At 33.5% G+C, this 23,114-nt stretch overlaps 6 protein-coding genes across 6 annotated transcripts; 3 read left to right on the top strand and 3 right to left on the bottom strand.

The window, feature by feature from the left end:
- Positions 1 to 618: 618 nt before the first annotated feature.
- Positions 619 to 2,161, top strand: LOC128679622 (uncharacterized protein). Its single transcript, XM_053762037.2, has one exon. The coding sequence runs from the start codon at positions 845 to 847 to the stop codon at positions 1,556 to 1,558; it is 714 nt and encodes a 237-aa protein (XP_053618012.1). The 5' UTR covers positions 619 to 844; the 3' UTR covers positions 1,559 to 2,161.
- LOC128679708 (chromatin complexes subunit BAP18-like) lies at positions 1,755 to 6,610 on the bottom strand. Its single transcript, XM_053762152.1, has 4 exons — positions 6,441 to 6,610; positions 3,524 to 3,615; positions 2,974 to 3,091; positions 1,755 to 1,959 (listed from the first exon to the last, which is right to left on the bottom strand). The coding sequence occupies exons 1-4, from the start codon at positions 6,459 to 6,461 to the stop codon at positions 1,852 to 1,854; spliced, it is 339 nt and encodes a 112-aa protein (XP_053618127.1). The 5' UTR covers positions 6,462 to 6,610; the 3' UTR covers positions 1,755 to 1,851.
- Positions 6,611 to 7,907: 1,297 nt separating this feature from the next.
- Nufip (nufip) lies at positions 7,908 to 12,014 on the top strand. The gene is made up of 3 exons (XM_053761598.1): positions 7,908 to 8,259; positions 8,356 to 8,620; positions 9,454 to 12,014. Exons 1-3 carry the CDS (start codon positions 8,011 to 8,013, stop codon positions 10,212 to 10,214), a joined length of 1,275 nt encoding a protein of 424 aa, XP_053617573.1. The 5' UTR covers positions 7,908 to 8,010; the 3' UTR covers positions 10,215 to 12,014.
- Positions 12,003 to 14,719, bottom strand: RpL3 (Ribosomal protein L3). Its single transcript, XM_053761730.2, has 7 exons — positions 14,482 to 14,719; positions 14,009 to 14,201; positions 13,720 to 13,888; positions 13,021 to 13,343; positions 12,670 to 12,849; positions 12,355 to 12,533; positions 12,003 to 12,234 (listed from the first exon to the last, which is right to left on the bottom strand). The coding sequence occupies exons 1-7, from the start codon at positions 14,482 to 14,484 to the stop codon at positions 12,043 to 12,045; spliced, it is 1,239 nt and encodes a 412-aa protein (XP_053617705.1). The 5' UTR covers positions 14,485 to 14,719; the 3' UTR covers positions 12,003 to 12,042.
- A 1,247-nt stretch (positions 14,720 to 15,966) lies between these two features.
- On the top strand, positions 15,967 to 17,144 carry MED11 (Mediator complex subunit 11). Its single transcript, XM_053765704.2, has 2 exons — positions 15,967 to 16,215; positions 16,559 to 17,144. Exons 1-2 carry the CDS (start codon positions 16,140 to 16,142, stop codon positions 16,888 to 16,890), a joined length of 408 nt encoding a protein of 135 aa, XP_053621679.1. The 5' UTR covers positions 15,967 to 16,139; the 3' UTR covers positions 16,891 to 17,144.
- Positions 17,145 to 17,398: 254 nt separating this feature from the next.
- On the bottom strand, positions 17,399 to 22,585 carry slmo (slowmo). Its single transcript, XM_053765580.1, has 4 exons — positions 22,383 to 22,585; positions 22,117 to 22,282; positions 21,324 to 21,518; positions 17,399 to 18,855 (listed from the first exon to the last, which is right to left on the bottom strand). The coding sequence occupies exons 1-4, from the start codon at positions 22,412 to 22,414 to the stop codon at positions 18,562 to 18,564; spliced, it is 687 nt and encodes a 228-aa protein (XP_053621555.1). The 5' UTR covers positions 22,415 to 22,585; the 3' UTR covers positions 17,399 to 18,561.
- Positions 22,586 to 23,114: the final 529 nt, after the last annotated feature.

The raw sequence follows: 23,114 nt of genomic DNA, 5'->3' as shown, positions 1-23,114 counted from the left end.
TGTTACGGCTAAACCCCGAAGTGCGGGTAGACTAGGTTTAGCTGCCTAGACCAAGGTGAGCCGATCGCAGATAGTTACACCAAAGTGTAGCCAGCTTAACTTCGTCTAGACCTTAGCCGTTACCATTCCGGCCAGACCTAAGTGCAGCTGATCTCAGACGGTTACACCTAGGTGTAGCCTGCTTATCATTGGCTAAACCTAGGTTTAGCCTTTATCATCGAAATGCATCCGATCTCTTCGCTATACCTAGCTTTAGAATTTATCATTCAGGCGGCCTTGGACCGGGAATTTGTATGGAAATCTTCTACTCTACCCCATTTGGTTACATCCGTTCGTCGTCTATGGATAGGCCTAGTTTTTTGGGTCCTGCACACACACGCTCCGAGTTAAGGGACTACAGAAAGGGATGCAGGTATTTAAAAGAAAGAGATGTAGGACGACCTTCCTTTTCAATTAAATACGTGCATTGCCTTCTTTAGATCCTAGATTGCCCCTGTGGCAAGTGTGTGAGTAGCCTACCTCAATCTCCTCTATAGTTCCTATGACGTCTACATGACATATCTCATCTGTCACTGTCAAGCGTTGACATATTGATTGAATTGTTATGTTCCACGACTTTGTCCACCAAGCCAGTAGATATAGATTACGTACTGTATATTTTTATTTGGAATAGCAATATATTCTATGATACAAATTCTCAACTAACAATGTACTTGACATTGAAAGAAAGAAAGTGACATTACACAAACGTGAACAAATCGCATTGAACCATAATTCTTAGTTACTTTTACCTGATTTAGGTACTTACATCCTTAAAACAATTTCTTCTATTTTGTAATCAAAAATGAACATTGAAGAACTTAAATTCATAGGATATGATCCAGGAGCAGCTAAATTCGGAAACTTCATTAACTATTACTCATTTCATAGTGTTGAACAAAGGATAAATAATCTCAACCCACAGATGTTTCCACATCCTATACCAAATCAAGATATATTTTGTTTAGACATTGGATGTAATACTGGAGACCTAACAAAAAAATTATATTTATACTTGGAAAAGGTTTATCCAGAAAGTAATATAAAAATACTGGCAGTGGATATTGATTCAACATTAATTAAGAGAGCACAGGAAACATCTAACAATACTAATATTTCATATCAAACTGCAGATATAATGGAAGACAATGATTTGAATTTAATAAACAATTATTTGTCTTCATTTGGCCGGAAAGAATTTGATATTGTATTTTGTTTCTCAGTAACAATGTGGATTCATATAAATAATGGCGACAAAGGTTTACTTACATTACTAGACTTTTTAAAATCAGTTTCCAGGTCCATAATTGTTGAAGCTCAGCCATGGAATTGCTATAGAAATGCACAAAGACGAATGAAAAAATCTGGAAGTAATTTTCCTTATTATGAAAAATTAACAATAAGAAACAATGTGGATTTTATAATAGAACAAAAATTGTCCGAGAACACTCATAATAAAATATATGAATCACCATACTCAAAGTGGAATAGAAAAGTCCAGAGTTTTCACAAAGTTTGAGATGTAAAAACCAATATTGAATATTATAAACCACAAAACTACATTGTGTAATATATATCTTTATGTATATAATTTTATTCATATGATGTGACATATGAGGAAGATAAAATACTCATTCCTGACTATGAAGACCGGAAACCCAATACAAAATAAACTTTTTAATCTACCCAAGCTGTAGAATGACAAATAAAATCAATTGTTTGCATTATAAAAGTAAAATTTTATTAAATGACTACCTATAAACATAGTACAGAATGTCTCACTTGCGTGACCAGAACCTCTTGTGGTGCATTTTATGTGGTCACTTCTTCTGTACTGGACTCAAATTCTAACTTTACATCACTGCCAAGTCCTTCCACATCCATTTCAGACTCTTGGGCATTTAGCATGTTAAGTGTGACCTGTAATAAATATTATGATAAGAATATTCAATATAGATCAATACTTATAATTTGCACACATCAATAGTAAGCTATCACTATATCTAAAGTTCTAAATCTCAATTCCACTCACCCATTAAACTGCTAGCACTATTTACTGCTAAATGTGGCCTCTGAATTGTGTGAATACTGCCTAAATAATATAATCTAACATACACCTGTATACATACACAGTTTATTATTTATTATGGACAGCACTCAAAGCCCCACACAGCCCCAAACTTGTATCACAGCCACAACTGTTGAGGACCATAGATAAACTATCATAAAATATGCAGGGTATGGAGATAAAACATCACTTGTTTATTTCTATTATAATAAATACATTAAATCATTACAAAAATTGTTCCATCTCAGAAAAAACAACCAACTGTCATGACAACATTTTTCTCTTTTTAGTTGTTATGGTCTAGAGATTAAAACTCTTTACTCTAATAACAACACACCCAAAGCAATATTTGTGATCACAGGTACAAATATTTGCCTGCACTGGGAATCCAACCCAGGACCTCTTACACATATACAGTTTGCATATGCACCCCTAATGAGTATAGATGTCAAGTCAGTTGAGCGTGAACTCATCTTCTAGTTGGGTTTAAGACTTTGAATTACTGTACATGGATCAGATTGATTTGCAAACTCCAATCTACATAAAGTATAATGCTTAAACTTCTCATGTAAGGTATGTCTTGAGTCCATACATATTTTTACTACTTTCCTTCTACTAGTTCCTTGTACTTTGCAGATACAGAAGTAATATTAATATTATGAAATATGTTACTAAAGAAATGATACAACTGTAAAAATCACACTAAATTTCATTTCATGTCTAATGAACACACAGACAGACTGAAATTTAAAAAAAACCCTTTGCTCAGATGTAGTTTGTCATTACCAATTTAATGTATTACAGTGATTGCCCAGGTATAGTTTCTAAATTATGGATTTCTTTGTTCAAAACATGTTGTGGGTTACCTGTTGAGATATCGGTGGAGTATGTAAGGTATGCTGAGATTGCACTGTAGAGGTGTTACTAGTAATAACTACTCTTTCTTCTGCAGCCTTCCTCTTTACTGGTGTTTTTGCTTGTGAGCTGAAATTATATGAGTTTTATAATAATTACTATTTTATACAAAAACTCTATGGTAACTTATGGCCTGGCCTCAGACATATACCTGAACATAATAGAAAGCATAAAGTATTACTATGATAGGAACAGCTTCTCAAAGACTTTAAAGTAATGATGGTAGGGTAGCAGGTAGAGAGCAGATAAGTTTAGCTTTAGTTTACTTTACTTTTTTAGCTATACTTTAAGGATCTTTTCTCAGGGATCAATCAGGATAAAAAGTAACTATTCCAGGCTCTACCTTAACACTAACCAAAATGTGAACCAAGCTTTGAATCCGACCACCTGTTTTTGTGTGAACAATTAATGGAAAAAATTACTGAACTACTTCTCTCTCGCTCACTACAATAATTTTCCAGTGTTTTTGTTTATTATTTTTTGAAGACGTTTGCACTTTACCTTGACAATGTCTCTGCTGTAGGGTGCAACAACATCGTCATTTCAGCCAATTTGTTAAATGCTGCTCCAGCCTCTGTGAATATTTCACCAACCTGAAAAATTCAAAATAGATAATACTAGATATCATTTTAAGTACATATAATATAATTTGACAGATAAAGAAGATCGCATTGTATATGTTAAAAAAAATATTTCATGTAACTAAATATAATACAAACTACATAGGTACTTTAAAGTTTAAAGTTAATTATAATAAACTAAAAACTGCATGACTTATCAACCCATCAATTACTTCCTTTTGAATTGAAAAACTGAGGATGATCTGTATGGTAGAGTCAATACTATATGAGAAACCCCTATTACAACACTTCCTGGTAGCAGTTGAATATAGTTACTCAAACTCAAACTCAAATATCTTTATTGCAGTAACTGTGTAGTACAAGGTGTGGCACATACAATACAATAGTTTCAACAGTTTACCCTTTCAGGCATGCAATATTAGCATTATGTTACACTTATAACAAATACTATATTTCTTTATATGGATACGTGCAGTACTTACAAATTAAACTGTTTGAACAACTTATAAGTAATTTGTCTTTGCACACGATATAATTATTTATGGAATACATACCAATTTATTCTCGTAAGGTACGAGTATTATACTCATAGTATTCATCCAAATTATAAAACACATTCTCTAATAACCAAGCCTTAAGCTTCAGTTTGAATAAGTGACTATTTTGGATACATTTGATATTTACAGGTAAATGGTTAAGTACATTTATTCCAGAAATATAGGCACTTTTTTTATACACTTCATTATTTACAATGGGAAGATACAAATCATTTTTATATAAATTTCTTTGGTTATCTCTGAGATCCATTTTTTTTCTAAAATTAACTTGTTATTTTGAACAAATACTAGTTAATGTTAAATAGATATTAGTTAATGTTAAATAGCCCTTTTCTTTAAATATATTTCGTAATGTGTCATCTGCATACAAGTTATGTATTATGCGTATACATCTTTTTTGAAGCAGGAAAGTGGAATTTACATTAACAGAATTCCCCCAATAGATAATTCCATATGTGAGGTAAGGAAAAACATTTCCAAAGTATGCAGTTCGGGCAACTTCAGCTGAAGAGCTTTCAGCAAGTATCGAAAGAGCGTAACAGTAACTGGATATTGTTTTGTTAATTTTATCTATGTGCGATTTCCAATTTAAGTTACAATCAATATTGACACCTAAAAAGTTTGTTTCGTTTACGTCTTCAATTTTTTTGTTAGTTTCGTGAATATTTAAACTATATGGTTCCTTATTATAATTTCTAAACTGTATTATTTTTGTTTTTGTTAAATTTACTGTTAAGTTTATAGATTTAAGCCAATTTACTGTACTATTTAATGTCTTGTTGATTTCTTCTTCAAATTTGTTTTTATCTTTAGTTGTATCAGATATGAATAGAGTTGCATCATCTGCAAACACGACACACTTGTGTTGTGTAATGGATGGAAGTTCATTAACGTAAATAAGGAATAGGAGTGGTCCAAGTATACTACCCTGAGGAACGCCGAGAAGAATTTTAGCCTGGTCAGATTTGACTTCCTCTATTGTTTTGCTGATAGGATTATACTTGTCAATGACTACTATTTGTTTACGGTTGCTTAGATATGATTGAATTAAGTTAAGTGGTAAGCCTCGGATCCCTAGATTTTCCAATTGTTTAAGAAGAATGTTATGTTGTACGCAATCAAAAGCATGAGACATATCTAAAAACAAGCCAACACACATTTTACACAATATGTATGCGTATATATACTACAAGCTATATAAAAATAGGTACATATAAAAATAGGTATATTAAGGTATTATATCAAATACGAGAATATTTAAATAAGGAGACGCGAATTTACCTATGTGAGGCTCTTGTACTGTCTAAGCTGAATTATGCGGATGTTGTTATTGGAAACTGTTTACTAGCTCGAACTAAAAAGTTAATCCAACGTGTGCAAAATTCATGTGCGAGATTTTGTTTTACCATCCCTCGTCGTACACACATATCCCCCTATCTGAACAGAAACGAACTCCTGAACATGAACTCCAGGCGCAAGCTTCACTTTGCGGTTCTTCTGTTTGGCATTATTCAGAACAGGTGCCCATCCTATTTATTTCATAAATTGGTTTTCTCTGCCCGTGCTAGAAACCGAAATTGCCTTATTTTTCCAAGACACAGGACCGCTGCTTTCCGTGGCAGTTTTAGATACGCTGCAACCAAGTGTTGGAATAACATTCCTCCTCCCATTAGAAACTCTCTAACTGTAAAATGTTTTAAGAACAAGCTAAGGGAGCATATTCTGCATTTGCAAATTAATAACTAGTTGCAGCATTAACTGTATTTTGCGATATTACGAGTAAAAGGTGATTTGTTTTAAATTTAAGTCTAGTATAGTTATAAGTTGTGTAGTTGTGTATAAGTTGTGTATGTATATTGTTACCGGTATAAAGATTTAAATGTATAAGTATTGTGGAGTCTATATTTTATTTTTTATTACTTTATTATTTTTTTTTTATTTTTTATTTTTTATTATTGATTGGTATTCGCGGAAGATCAGCGTCGTGGCCGTCAAGCGGCTCACGACACATGCTGAGCGAAGGCCGTTTTGGTTCATGCCCGGTAAATTAAACATGTGTCTGTAAAACTGTTAACCATGTAACCAAATAAACGATTTTTCTTTCTTTCTTTCTTTCTTTCATATATATATAGCTGAATTTGAATAATACCTATGTTATGTTTAAACCCTAAATGCAACAACACCTAGATCTAACTGGCTAGACCTAGGTACACTCTCAGATCTAGGTCCCAGTTGGAAGCTATCCGTACATAATTCACAGATTGAAAAATAAATGCTTACTTTTGCTGCGGAGTTATTCATTGTTAGATGAACCAACTGACACAAACTGGATTTAATAGAAGATATTTTAATTTGTTTATTTACAAATTCATTATTGTTCTGTCAGATTCGGTCCGATCAGTCAGCAGGTCCATTCCATGGATTTAGTTACTACTTCGTACAAGTACCTACCTACTAATTCTATGGGCAGGTAGCAAATTGACAGATTCATTTCATTCTGTGTGACAGTCAAATCAAATGAAATAACTTCACAAACAACCGATCAGTACCTAGATTGTAAGGGCCCAGCGCGGTGCTACGTTCGATAGAAAACTATCGATAGAGTCTCGATATTTTTTAATTTTGTCTACAATGTAAGGTCCTATCTGTGAATTTTTCAAATCAATACCTACTGACGATAGCATCGATAGTTTATGTAATATACGAGTATAATATAATATGGATTATAGAGCAATATTATTGATAGTATCGATACTTTATAACAATTCGATACTATCGACAGTATCGTTATTTACCAATAGTATTGCTCCGAAAGCGCTAACGGCAACACTATAACCAACTACACTACAAAAGAAGATGAGTACCAAGCTCAGATATAGAAAAACGTTACAGAAACTATCAGTTATAGTACAAACCATGGAATTAGTAGGTACTTACGGAGTACCTCTACTAATTCCATGCTACAAACTTACACCTAGCTACGTTACGTATCCAAAATCAAGAAACTAGAAACAGATATAAGAACATGTATTCTTTAAAACACTTTGTTTTACATATTAAAAAACAAAATCCAAAATACGCAATACCACAGATATTAGAACTATGGAATTAGTAGGTACTAATTCCATGATTAGAACATCGCAATACTCACATTTACATTTCTTTCCTGTATATTCATGAACAAAATGGATGATATTGTGGCGACATCTATCACGCCACATGCACAACGGCGCAGATGTAAAAAGCCGATTAAACGCAACGAATAAGCAGCCACACAAGTGATCCAGGACACTACGGACAGATGCGCGACGGTCGACTCACTATGGACAGCTTGTTAGCGAAAACGCACTGTCTGCAGTGCGTTTTCGATTGGAAGTATATATACAACCTCGGATATGACACCGACAGAGCCGTGCAGTTCCTCAGGCGCAACATCTAGCCTAGCGGGAAGATTTTCCCTTTGTGGCGATCGAGCCTAATCACCTGGCTCCCGCTACAATATTACTTACTCAGAGATAGAGAAAGCCATCCCCTATAGCTGTAGAACTGCGAGATATCCTTTCACCAAGTTTCACCGCGTAAGGAGAAGTCGGGCCACAGAAGAAACTTTTTGTTTGAGTTTCAGAACGAAACCATAGAGATAATTTTTTATTTCGTTTATCCATATGAATAGGCAAAGGGATCGAAACCCATACCATAGAGATTATAAATCCTATTGTCAATGTCAATTTTAAATGTCAAAAAGATTAAACGTGATCGTGTTATCTGGGCAATGATGATGCCTCGTGTTATTATTTAGTAAATTTGTTTTGTTCTTCTAAGGTTTCTTGGTTTTGTGCCAGTCATTAAAATGTCTTATCATTTTACCGGTGTTAGACCCTACTTTAGACAAAACAGACGTCAAGAAAATTATCATGCCAATAATTATTATTTCCCATCGTTTCAACCATCTCAAAACCAACAAATGTATGCACATAGACCTATGAACTGCAATGTTCATCAGCCAAGTTATAATATCTCTGAACAACATTGGTGTGAAACTTGTGATAGAGGTTTCAAAACATCACAACAGCTTGAGACACATAAACAGCAGCATCAGGTTTATCAAATTATATTTTTTAACATGTGTTGTATATATTTTAAAATGTCATTTCTTTCAACATCTTGAATATATTGAAACTATTTTTTTTTTCAGAAATGTAATATAGATGGTTGTCAATTTGTTGCTCATCCAAAAGTAATAACAAAACACATTCAGATGCAGCACTCTTCAGGTTTATATAAAAGAATTTCTAAATTAGATAACCCTGAAGAAATAAAAAAATGGATTGAAGAAAGGAAGAAAAAATATCCCACCAAAAGTAACATAGAAAAGAAATCTGCGGAAATTAAAGAGAAAATTGAAAGGGGTGAAAAAATGGGGCTCCGGCAGGAGAGATTTCAGCAAAATAATTATCGAGGTTTATTTTTCATTATTTAATAGCTTTAGCCTGGGTGCCCTTTGATTCATTTAAAATTATTATTTCTAATTTCACTTCATCAAACCTTATTGGCCTAAACTAAACACGCAATTATTATCTAGTCTAATAGATTTTTCTGCACTTCAATAATTTAGCCTTATAATTGTTAACTTAAATTTTAGAATCTCTATTCTAAGACATCCTAAAATCATTTGGAATTTATTTGTTTAGACTTGACAGTAACCTAGTTTAATAATATTTGCGACAATATTCTCATATCAAGATATAGATAACAAAACTAGCTGTGTCAGTTAGGTTAGTATTGTGAACACACCAAGCAAACTATGCCAACAAAAGTTTAGATGGTTAGGTTTGGATGTGTCCAAAAAGTTAGGTTAGGTTGGGAAAGGCCTATACTTACTACATGATGGTAGGTAAATAAAGATTATTGCACAATAAAGGTTTATAGTACTTAATTGTTTAGTGAAAAACATAATTAAACCATTATGAATACTAGAAGTAATACTAAACTAAGAATAATAAAAATGTACGAAAAAATTTTAAGCAAAAAGTTTGTGTACCAACCTAAATTAGTTATACAAAAAATTGCCCTTTAGCCTACCACTTTTCTTCTGTTTGATTTTTGAAATCCTGTTAATATCTAGCAAAATATATTTATGAGTGTTCATTACTACAAAATTATGTAAATTTACTTTAACCCTACATTTATTTAAGTAGGATCAATATTTCAGCAATCTTCAGCTGTTATGATTCAGTACAAAAAAATATTGTTATTTCACATTTATTTACATGCCTATATTTGAAAATTACAGGTGATGGAGTAAAACGAAAGCATAACAATAATTTTAATAACCATCTAGGAAAGAAATATCACCTACAAGATAATGTTGAGAAATCAAAAACATATTCAAAATCAAAGGTGAGAAAAGTAGGGCCACCAAAAAAAGTAAATACTCTTCCAGCTATCTATGAAAGCAGACGTCTAAGACCATTTACTGGAATTCAAAATATAGACATGGATATTGATTCAAATGATGAAGCAGAACAAAATGAATGTAATTTTGATATAGAAGATGATGATACATTCAATAACTCGGAGAATGGAAAAACTACTGGTGAACCAACACTTTGTGGTGCCTTAACATCACTGATGTGCAATTATGGTTCATCTGATGAAGAAATGACTTCTAAAAGTATTCAGAATACAGTTGATTTCACAGAGATTATGAGGAAAGAAACAAAATTAAATGACATCCCAAAGGCAACTGAAGATAATAAAAGTGATGATGATAGTGGTCCAGAAGAAATTAAAGTAGTACATAATACTAATGATATTGATGTAATTAACTGTAAATCTGCTAAAAGCAACAATGTAGCTAAAAAACAAGTGACAAGAAGAAATGATCATACAAGCCAAAACAAAAGGCGCACATTTATTAGGCTTAAACCCAACATGCCAACAACACTTCTTCACAAATTACTACAAAAAGAAGTCCAACATGAAAGAAATGTAATATTACAGTGTGTTAGATATATAGTTAAAAACAATTATTTTGATAATGAACAAAAGTAATAAAAAAATCATACCAATCATTAAAAACAAGTAAAATTTCTCCTATATAACCTAATACATAATAGCTAATAATACATAAGCTATAATATATCCTAATACAGTGTGACCCTTACGACATACAAAGTTTATATTTTTAGGCTCATTGACCTCCCAACAGGTACTAATGTTTGTAGGGATTATTATTTTGGACGTCATTCCAGCAGAATCTGTTTTTAATTAGTACTAGCTGCACGCCGCTGCTACCCTCCCGTGGGAATTTTGGGATAAAAAGTATCCTATGTGTTATTCCAGGTTATATTCTACCCGTGTACCAAATTTTATAACAATCAGTCCAGTAAATTTTGTGTGAAAGAGTAACAAAGATACATCCTAACTTTCGCATTTATAATATTAGTAGGATTTCGAAAATTTATTGTGGAACAAGTTCTGAACTTCCGAGGCTCATTAGCAAGTCGTTAAGAACTAATTATCTAGTAAAATCACGTTTCAATATTTATCATACTTTTTTAACTCCCGACGTAAAAAGAGAGGTGTTTGAGTTTTAACGTGTCTTTCTGTGGTATCGTAGCTCCCAAACCGATGAACCGATTTGCGTTTAGCTTTTTTCATGTCATAGATAATTTTATTCCGAGTATTCTTAGCTATGTTTCATGAAGTTCAGCCGTTTAACAGTTGTAGCGAAATGAATATTGAAAGATGAGGATTTTTTAATTTGTCTAACAAATAAACTTGTTACGTATAAACCTGCTACGATAAGGACATAGATAGGACACGGAGCGGAATATGGAACAATATACGAAACAAACAGTAAACGGGGTGGGACAGAATACCCACAGATATAAGAATTAAGAACATACCTACCTATGTAATATTCTTATATCTGAGAATACAGACGTGGCATTGGAGACAGAGAAGAGATAACATATTTGATAAAAGGAGTCAACAGAGTTCTTAATAAAAAATATTCATTCATATCGAGTGTGTTATTGTTAATACTGGTGTCAGATTTTATTCAAGTGTTAACAAGAACACACTCATCGTGCCAGTTGTAGTTTTTTTTTTAATGGAAAAAAATGATTCTGCTGGAGTAACGTTGTTCTGCCAAGAAAATTTTAAACGAATAACTATTTTTTTTTAAATAATCGGAGAAATATTGTTCATGGTCAGGTATGTAGGTAGCTTATGTGTGTGGAAGTATGTGCGGCGAAAATATAATTTGTGCGTGTTCATGTTATAGAGATACTGAGATTTTTTGCTGGAGTAACGTTTTGCAAATAACCATTACTGGTACGCATGTGGAATAAAAATATATACACGAGCATCTCTTGATTTGTGCTCATTGCACATAAAATTAGATTTATGAAAATAATTATAATTTAAGTGATCGCACTTTTTTGAAAAATAGAAAAATGATAGCAGCGCGGAAATGAGAAATGCACAAGTCCACTGAAAACTCCTTGATACCTTATAGGTATATCCATAGTTTCAGTGTAGATACCTACAACGGCTTCTAACGGGCGAAGCTGCATGTATAAACAGCTAGCAGACGGCTGATGGGTAATTTAAAATTAAATCGCTGGTTTCTGTTTACAAATTTTTGCGAATTATATAAACTGTTCTTTTTTAAAATCTTTATTAATAAGCAGATTACATAAATGTAACGCCTCTGCCGTACGCCGTGGCAGTCGTCTGAAATAAGTTCGGTCGGCTGCAAGTCCCTAGTCTAAGGACTTTGCAGCCGACTGTACCTAATAGGAAAGTCGTGAATATAACAACAAATAAAATAAATTTATTTTGTCATATATTTTATTTCTTAAATCCAAGGTGTCTAGGATTGAGTAGCAGCAGGAGTGGTGGTGGCTGCAGCTTCCTCTCGTATACGGTCCTTCTTAAGGGTACCCATGAAGGCGGCCTTGTCAGCCGGCGTCTGGAAGCGACCGTGACCGAACTTGGACGAAGTATCAATGAACTTCAGGTTGATCTTCTCAAGGGCAGCCCTCTTGGTGTGGACTCTGAGAGACTGGAAAGATTTATAATAATTATGCACTGTTTCACAACAAACAGATTATTAAACTTGTCTGATACATTTATATTCATATGTTACAGTAAAGAAGTATTGGCCTTCTGTAAAAATATTCACCTTTCTCAGGGTAATCACTCGCTTCTTGGGGCCCATACAGCAGCCCTTGATCATCACAAAGTCATTATTTACTTCACCATAGTGAGGGAAACCACCCATAGGAGTGATAGACTTCTCAGACAGGTCATATTCCGTGGAGGCATTGTTCTTGATAACCTTTCCATCCTTAGTGTGTATTCCTATAATAAAAATAATGTTATTTTATGTAAAATGGTTTTCGAATTAGGTTTTTCGAATTGATTCAATGGTTTTAATCATAAAACCATTTAATAAATTCGAAAAACCTAAACAAATCATTGTTTCAAATCAATTCACCTTGTCCAATACGGTAGATCTTCTTGTTCATCTCAGTGCGGTGGTGGTAGCCTTTCTGACCAGCACGTGCAACCGTGAAAGACACTCTTGAAGGATGCCATGCTCCAATACAAGCAACCTTGCGTAGACCCTTGTGTGTCTTACGAGGAAGCTTCTTGGTATGCCAACGTGAAGTCACACCTGGAAACAGCATATTTATTTTTACATATTGAAAATGTGAATAGGTAAGAAAGAATATTATCATTAGTATAAAAACAAATTGACAGGGTGCCAAATAAAAATATAACAAGATTGATGCAAGCACCTTAAGTAATTCTTTACAAAGATAAATCTTAAATTTTAATAAAATACCTTTGTATCCTTTTCCCTTCGTGACCCCAATGCAGTCAATCATCTCGTCTTGAACAAACACCGAGTCCACTGGGATAGGCTTCTCCAAGTGGTCCCTAGCCCATTTAACTTTGTCTTCAATAGTGCCTCCGTTAACCTGGATTTCCATAATATGGGCCTTCTTCTGGCGTTGCTTGAGCAACTTCATCTGAGTATGAGCAATGACCCTGACCACACTGCAGTAGCGTATCATCTTCTTGAAGTCTTTTTCAATGGATTTGCGGCCAAGCTCATCTTGCCATTTCTTACTAGACTTGGTAAAGGCCTTCTTCTTGCACTTGTACCTATATGGGTCAAAAAGTTCTGTAAGAGAAACCAAGTGGCCTCATCGTTGAGCGGAGACCACTAGGTAGCAATGTGCTCATGGCACATTTTCAAAACACTCTCATCTAGGATTGGAGAGCTATTTATACAGATTAGTCCACATGTAAAATAAAATCTAGAACTAGGTGAAAAGTACTTGTGTAACTTAACTTCAGGACAGATTTTGAATGAAATTTTAGCACATAGGTAATATTAAATGCATGCATGCCATGCATGGTGCATTGATGCAGCAGACTCATTGAACAAGATAACACTAGCTCACTAATACTTATAGTTTTCTAGATTAGTAATAGAATTCATATTTGGAGTGTTTTACAAGATGATAGTATTTCTTACCAGTTTTTGTAAAAGCGACGGCGACAGTCCTCGGACATGTGCTCGGCCCATACTGTGAGCAGAGCACGGAGACCATGTGGAGTTTCAATATAACCAACAACACCGACACACACCATAGGTGGTGTTTCAATGATGGTTACTGCTTCTACAATCTCCTTTTTGTTAATCTCTGTAAAAAGAATGCGCTAATAATGAGTACGTACGTAGTAAGTGCAAACTTAGGAGAATTACTATGGGAAACTAGGACTACAACTACTTTAAAACAGGTAACCAAGAATTTAGTACTTACTTGAGCCAGGACGGTCAGGTTCACGAACCACGTGGGTCATACCAGCTTTATAACCAATAAAAGCGGTGAGATGCACAGGTTTGCTGGGGTCATCCTTGGGGAAAGCCTTCACTTTACCACGATGACGGCGGGACCTCTTCTTAGGGTAGAACCCCATAGACCCATGGCGAGGTGCCGAGAATTTCCTGTGCGACTGAAAATATAAGACATTCTATTTATATAAAGCAAAACATAACTCAGTCGACAGCAATATATACAAGAAACATCAGTCCGCCCTAGATAAATCTTCACATAGACTCAGGTTCTAACCGTGAAATAATTTGATAAAGGTTATTCATCACTTGTATATATATTACTAAAATAATGCTGGTAAACGTGACTGCAAACTTTATACTAGTTAAACTTTGCCAACAATCGCATTTTCAGCAGCCGATTATAAAGTTATTTAAAAATTTAATTGTTCAGAAACTAACCATGTCTGACGACAACCGCAACGAAATGGACGAGAATTGGTTCAATTTGACAGCACGCACACTTTTGACATTAGATTTTTTTTGTTTCCTTCATATCCATGTGGAAAGGCAAAGGGATCTAAGCTCATACAGGCGGCGACAATAGGAAGGATAGGACAAGTGTTATAAGTTCAAAGACATTATTTCTAGCAAAATGCTTGAAAAGCACGGCGCGGCGGTGGTTTACCATAGACTCATTCATTCAAGAACATCACTGACCTCCACACGGAAAATAAACATCACAGACCTCCATGTATATACATTGTATCATGGTGGTCAGTGAAGAACAAGGAATTAGTAGGGGAGTAGGTACCTACTAATTCCATGTTCATTATGTAATAAGTCACAGACATTTAATATATAAGCGCCCAGCCCTTCCAAATCTAGGTTATATTCAATATACTAGATGTTGCCCGGGGCTTCGCTCCCGTGGGAAGTTTGAGATAAAAAATAATAATATATATAGCAATCTTAGATAATGTACCTTACTAATGGTGAAAGAATTTTTGAAATCGGTTCGGTAGTTTCGGAGATTACCCGCCACAAACATACAAACTCATAAACGCTTACCTCTTTATAATATAAGAAACAGAATAGAGGAGACACTTCGAAGTACTTACTAAATCCATGGTGCAGACAGAGTAATTATTGTACTAATGCATTGTAATAGCCGCTAGATGGTGGTAAGTAGTCGTAAAAACTCATCAGATGCCTTTAGGCTACTTGAATAAAATCTGACAGTAATATGTGTTATTGCCAACACTGGTGTCTGATTTCATTCAAGTCTCGATATGATGATGATGATTAACCGCTTTGTTAATAGACCGGAAAGTTTAAAATAAATACCTTGTTATTCTTAAACCCTAAGCTAAAATTTGTATTGTCACTATCGCACTTTATAATGTTTGAAATTGACAGAAAGAGACAAAATATGTTTTAATAGTATGTTTTAACTATTTTATGAATAACAGAGAAATAAGATAAAGCATACTTTAAGTCAAAGTATGTTTTATCAATCAATCGTTCTTATTAGTGACACACATTTTTTAACTTTAACCATGGATTTAGTAAACGTGTACTTCGTACGTTAACTTTTATATGAATCGGTAATGTTCACAGATAAAGAACATTGCATTGTTCCACATAAGAAAAATATACTCTTATCTGTCACGTTCTATATATCTATCTCATGAAATTAGTTTAAACTATCGATAATATCGATAGTATTGATTAGAAATATTAGATACACTATAGATATTACCTATCGATACAATTGATAGTTTTTCACAATCAATCAATTATTATTAATTTATTAATTATTCTAGATTATTATTGCTTTTTCTCGAACTATCGATTGTTGACTATCGTGTGGCAACCCGGCAACACTATTCTCAATCAATGAATGGCTGTCTGTTTTGATATTGTCATGTCATGGGTGTATGACAATATGACATTACTTTTCTTTGTCTACAGAGTAGGTACATTTTATAGTCTCTGTTTGTCTACGAACGAAATAAACCAACCTAAACTAATCCATTATATTGAGATTGTTCTGTCTGTGATTTGATTTTATTGTTAAGCTTTTATCCAAAGTATCAATTTCATTGATTATAATAAAAATGGGAGGTCCCATGGAAAGGATTCAAGTTCTTGACGATATCGAAAAGGATATTTTAACCTGTCTTCAGTGTGCTGGTAATTGCCTCTTCCTTTCTCATCCTTTTTGAAACATTTTTAGTGTGTGATTGTATTATTTTTACTTGATTACGTTTAGTTATAATGCCACAGGAGAAAACATCCTTTATGCTCATTACCTAATGTATTTCAATGCTAATCCAGGTGTAATTTATTATATTTATCAAAATAAGTAGTGTTATTAGCCCTGCACCATTTTATCATCTGCATAAAAATATATTAATAGGTACATACAAGTAATTAGTTTTGACGTGAAAGAGTAACCAACACAGTTCTCACAGTTTCTCTTTTATAATTTTATAATATTTCTGGTTGAAAGATTTATACCATATTGTGTTTTCAGCTCAAACATTATTAGAACTCAGCAAAGAAAAATCTGGACAAAAACAAGCAGAGACAAACACATCACAATTTTTGAGAACTTTAAATCAAGTAGAATCAAAACTTAGTGATCAAATAAACTATTTGACACAAGTGTCTACTGGCCAGCCACATGAAGGATCAGGATATGCTTCTCAGAAGGTTTTGCAGATGGCTTGGCATAGACTAGAGCATGTGCGATCTTGGGTCAATGAACTAGATCGTCTGAAAGCATCACACTTAGCTGCTGCAAATAGATCCATATCAGGTGCAATACCTAATGGCAATATGACATCATCTGGAACTAGTACCTGATATAGCTGTTACACACTTTAGTTGAAATATAGACAGTGCCCCAAGTTGCAGTCTTATTATATTGTAACATGATAAGTGAATTTCAGTGATTTCAACTATATATCATTTATATAAATAGGGTTGTAGCTATATGCTAATGTGCTGATGTTTTAAAGAACAATTTTAAATTTCATAAGTAGATAATAAGCTAAAGTTATTCAATATCTTATAATCTAAAAAATTTAATTTACCAATAAATCCTGATTAGAAAGAGATCAGTGCAGTTTTTTTGTACTTGGATATCTATTTACGATTTTTTTTCTATTTATTCAAAAGATGCTATCATTTAATAAAAAAGGTGAATGGGTGGAGACAAAGAAAATATGGAAGGAGAGCATTAGAAATGATATGAAAGTATTAAAAGGAATGATAGTATGACATGAAACAGACAGTTGTGAAAGGAAAAGAAATTATACACTGATCCCATTTAAAATGGGATTTGATAAAGAGATGAAATAAAAATTTCCCATTTGAAACTAAAATTTATTTAAATAAATATAAATGAAAAACTGTCTTCTATAAATTACTTTTGACATTTTATTTACAAAACTGTTACAAAAAAATTGTATTTTTTGGGAGTAAGATCAAGTAATAAATTATTCTATACCATTTACAATCCCAAACAGCTAATAGCTTTAGGGAATGCGCCATAACAGTCACATGTTTTATTAAGAAAAGCTTAGTTTTATACCTCAAACTTGGTAGGTATTGTGCAGTTGAAATTTAGTTGTATCTCACTTTAGGGTCACTTTCATAATAATAATATACATGTTGACAATTATGAATGTTGTCAGTTCATTTCACTAACACTAGCTGTTGCCCACAGCTTCTCCCACAGTAGCCTGTTTAACTTTGGGTCATATTAAGTGGTTCCAAGATGTCACTCTTAAGGCTGACCAGAAAAACTATTCTTCTTCCACCATATATGTATAGCCCTGAGAGTAAGTTGTCACTTTTTTAAAGTAATAACTCTTATTTTCTCAAAGTGCTGATAATAAAATTTATTATTCTACCACAAAAACACCACTGTTAACATTCATTAAGTCATATTAATCTTCAAAATCACTACCAATATTGTTGAATTACAATCTCTTCAGAAAATGTGTGATCTTATTTTATTCATTGGTAACATAGTGAATTGTTAAACAGGCACAAGTTGTTTTCAAGTAGTCTAAGCAAAAGTTAATTATGTTTCATATCAACATCCAAGGTGATTTATTAATCATAAATTACCATTTTGTCATTGGTTTTTAGAACATGTAAAATTATCTAGGAATGAGTTGAAGTCCACATATACTTTGATATGTTGAACTACCACCAAAGTTCTGTCCTATTATAATACTTCATTTTATTGTTTTTGAGACTAGAAAAGAAACTAAAATTTGTTTATGGAATAGACTGAATATTTGAGTATATTTTATACCTATATTCAATAGAGAGATAACGTTACTAAACCAGGAAGAAATCACATTAATAATTGTGCTAATACAATTAACAAATACATATACTAGTTACATTGCCCATTTATCAGTAATAATATACAAATTAGGTATCTAAGCAGGCATTTGTGTGTTATCACACAGACCGATGCATTCTCAATAGCATGAGATAGAACCAGGATCACTCCTCTTTTCAGCTTCGTTGGTTCGCATTTGCCTTTGTGAATTTTTCAATGTCATCAAGAGATCTCTTGGCTTTGGTAGAGATGTCGTCCATTGATCGTCTTGCTGTAGATGTTATGTCGTCGAGGGATTTTTTCGTGTGAGATAATAATTCGTCTGTACTTTTAGCAGCTGTACTTGCAAGTTCCTTGATTTCAGAATCAAGTTTTCCGATAACCCATTCAATAGCTTGCCGACCTTTTCCAGCATTCAAAGATATTTTATTGGCTAATAGATCTTCCATGTAACTGCTTAATGGAACACCCTGAAACCATAAAAAAATACTTTAGTTAAGTTACAAACTTAAATATATATTCACTCTTAATTCTTCTACAAGGATATGTAGAGAATTATTATCTCGCAATAATTTTAAATTGCAGCTTATTGCAAGATACATCTCATATATACCTAGATTACTAGTTGCACGCCGGGGCTTCGCTCCCGTGGGAATTTCGGGATAAAAATTACCCTATGTGTTATTCCGTGTTATATTCTACCCGTGTACAAAATTTCGTAACAATCGGCCCAGTAGATTTTGAAAGAGATGTATCTATCAGGGTCCAAATTTTCAGCAAGTAGGTATGTTTTCTTCATAATCTTCAAAGTGAAAATTATCGGCATTAAAATTAACTATTTCGTAATAATCCTAAATTAGGCATAAAATAATAATTGGCTATCCAGCACCTAGGTATTGCAGTACAAGCACAAGGAGGAACGATAATAAGCAATGATATGACGACCGCACTTGATCAGGTCGTCATACACACAGTCGAAAAATAAATCTCAATTTTACAATCACTAGAAAACCTTCCCGGGCCATCGTGAGCCTCCTTGACTTTTCTCTGACTTTCCAGAATGTGGAAAGGAACCCTGTCTATAGTAATTATTACACTGTTCGTAGGTATTTCTAAAATGATACGGAATAAACAAGTGATTTGAATTACTTGATGGTTATTGTGACTTTTACAAAGAGTCCATGTTCGTATTTAACAAACACAGCTAACAAAGGAGCATTTAATATCAGATATCGAAATATCTTATCATATAACATGTGGTTTTGGAAGTATGTATCATATACTTCAGTGTGCACTGAATTTATAAATACGATATATCTAATAAAATATGGCAGTGGCACTATCTACATCCTCTTATTTATCTTCTCATATTTATATAGGTAATTAGCTGCGCCCCGGGGCTTCGCTCCCGTGGAATTTATTATTTCTACCTATGTAGGTATCAAATTTCATATCAATCCGTCCAGTAGATTTTGCGTGATAGTAACAAACATACACACGTAATACATCCTCACAAACTTGCGCATTTATGATATTATTAGGTAGGATAGGTTGATTTTTAAAGTATATTTTTGCTTCATCTTATACATATCCTAATCCTAACTATTAACTAATATTATAAATGCGAAAGTAAGTTTGTTACCTTTTCACGCTTTATCTATTACTCAACTAATCATCTTGAAATTTTGCATACATGTAGTTTGAAGTGTGAGAAGGGCATAGGCGAAGCGGGCTAAAGGTAGTGTATAATAAATCTGCAAGAGGGCTATGTCTATACATATCAGATAATTTTAGTCTTTAAGTGGCTAAATAAAAGCCAAAACATTTTTTTAGATCAGTTGTCTGTATTGTTTGTACGCGCATCACGCAGATAGGTACTGGAAGATGGAATTTTATGCGGTTTTCGCAACTGTGTAGCGGATGAAACTTGCATGTACCTATAATGATAAATATAAGTTTTATCGCGATACGTTGCTAAGAACCATTAAGAGACAATGGAATACGAAATAAAAGCGAGCGAAACCGCGACAAAGGTTAGTGTTTACATAACATAATTATAGGTACAAAGATTTTAGATGATACAAAAATGATTAATTCAGTGTTTCAGAACAATATAGCGGGACATTGAATGAAAGCTGAATATTTGGCACTTCTTTCTTCCGCACGTGTGCTAGAATTGTACCGTGTTAAATATAGGTACATTGCTTATTACGTAACAGGTCATACTCGAATGTTAAGGCCAAGTCGTGCAAAGCGTCGCCGAAATGCACGTGCCGACAACACGAGACGGAGTGATTCCTATCTCCGCTATCAATAGTGACGTTAGTTGATAAATTTCTCATCACATCTTTGTTTTAAAACAATAGCTTGAACTCAGCGTATCGATGACATTTGACTGCAACAGGTCAATTAATGGCTTCCCAAAAATGGCTTAACTGCTGCAGCATGCTATGTAGTTATAAGCTCGGTAGCTTGCGGTGTTATGTCGTTTAATATCTATGCGTTTTCGAGTGACCACTTTTTGAATCCAACATTCACGACGACACATTTAACAGTAGCAGGCAGTGATTGATTTTATTGTACCAACTGTGACATTATTTAAAACTTCATATAAAATCTACTGGACAATTGGGTATAACTATTTGGTACCTATGCCATTAGTTATAACCAATCACCCAGTTGCCAATTTGGATGATTTTTGTTATACCCCTTTGAGTTTCTGCTTGTTCAACATTTCATGAAAATCTGCCCATTAATTCTTATGTCAATGAGTTTTACATCTATCCACTGTCATAAAATATTTCATGTTTATTTATTATAATCATATAATGTTCCTTTGTTCCAAAAGAAACATGAAATTTGTATGTACTTATGTTACATGAATATTTTAATAAAAAACAATTCATAATGATCTAAGAAAAAAAAAGTATAATCTTACCTGCACAGTAACAACAGCTTCTTGAGTTAAGAGTGTTTTCGAAGAGTCTGACGGATGGGGAGTGTATCTGACGGTTTCATCAACTGCTATGTAGCGACAGAAGGTTAAGTTTGTTGTTTTTAGTGTCATCAACCTCTGTTGGGGGTTCACTTCTGATTTTTCACTTGCATAGCATATTTTTGCTGTTCCTATAAGCTGAGAAAAAATATATAGATGTATACATTTATTTTCCAAGCAAGCTTTGTGCAATCAAATAAATGTCATCTGTATTAATTGACAGTGGTTATGCTATTTGCTTTCTCCATTTCATACTAGCTACAGATAGTGCAGCTTCCTCACAATATTTTCACTCACTAGAAGTGTTAGCCTATGAAGACTTGTGCGTAAGGCTGATTATTATAAAATCTTGTACCACAAGTAGGATTTGAACCTGGGACTTTTAAGACACCACCAATTAATAAAGATGTAACCTATTACAGTTATATTCCTTTGACAGAATTTTTTTGAAATTAAAATTAGCCTAAATCCATTTAAACAGTCTTTACATCTTTCGGTTTGCAATTTTAAATTGAAACCTAAAAACAATTGTTTATATGTAAACCACAATTTAAGTACATTATCCATATTTCATTTTATCCAAGTCACAGGATTATTAATGAGATTTCATCAACTAACTACACAATTAATGTTTTGATGCTTGTATCTAATTTCAAAGTTCAATTAACATTAAAAACAAATGACAAATTCAATTCAAATGTAACAAAACGGAAACAGAAATGGACTTAGGACTTACTGCTTGCGCCCATCGTGGAAAATACCATTTGGAACTGACAAGCCTGTGAGAATGCAAAACCCCATCAACGACCTTCCTTTCCACAACATCAGTTCCGATGACAGCTGGATTCATAGGATTTGGATATTTTCTCCATGCTGCTTGTGCAACTGTCTCCCAAGGATGGCTTTAAGGAGAAAACAATAATTTAATTATATGAAATAAAGGTAGGTAGGTACATACCAATATAAAATATGCAGAGATTGCGTCACATTATAGGTACTCACTTAAACGTGTGTTCTGATGTCCAGATCTTCATGTTTTATGTGAAAAATAACGTCCTACGTGATTCTAAAACAGAGATAAAATATATCTCAATGGATTTAAATACTACTTTATCTTTCTCACATCACGTTGATTAACAAAACCTAAAACCCCTCGATCGACGAATTAAAACTGACTGACTGTCATGTCATGTCACTCACACTACGCTGCAGTCTACACACTAGTGATGTTGCGATAGATCTATCGATAGTATCATGATATGTTGATTATATATCATGATATATAATCATCAGTATATATCAATCATCAGTATGATATATTGTCATACTATCGATATGTCATCCTATCGAAACTGTCGATCTTTGATGATACTATCGATAGATAAAAATAACCAATACTATTGCTTAAGATCGATACTATCGATAGTATCAATGAAAACACTATCGATATAGTCGATACTATTGATAGCAAGTGTGTTAGTACAATCGATATTATTGATACTTTTGCCCTATCGATATTCGAAGATTTCACGATACTATTGCTTGATCATAAAAGGCAATATAGTTTGTAATTATATACTTCATCTTTCATATTCTTAACATTTTACATTCGCAGTTTATTTAAAATGTTTGTTAGAATGACAATAATGTGACCATAGTTTTAATACCAGTTGATAGAATCGAAAATACTTCGACAGTTACAAAACCAAAACTATCGATACTATCGAATCACGT

Source organism: Plodia interpunctella, chromosome 1 (assembly GCF_027563975.2).
Source record: "Plodia interpunctella isolate USDA-ARS_2022_Savannah chromosome 1, ilPloInte3.2, whole genome shotgun sequence".
Taxonomy (NCBI): domain Eukaryota; kingdom Metazoa; phylum Arthropoda; class Insecta; order Lepidoptera; family Pyralidae; genus Plodia; species Plodia interpunctella.
Note: the sequence above shows the minus strand (reverse complement) of the source record. Positions and strands in the feature narration are given on the sequence as shown.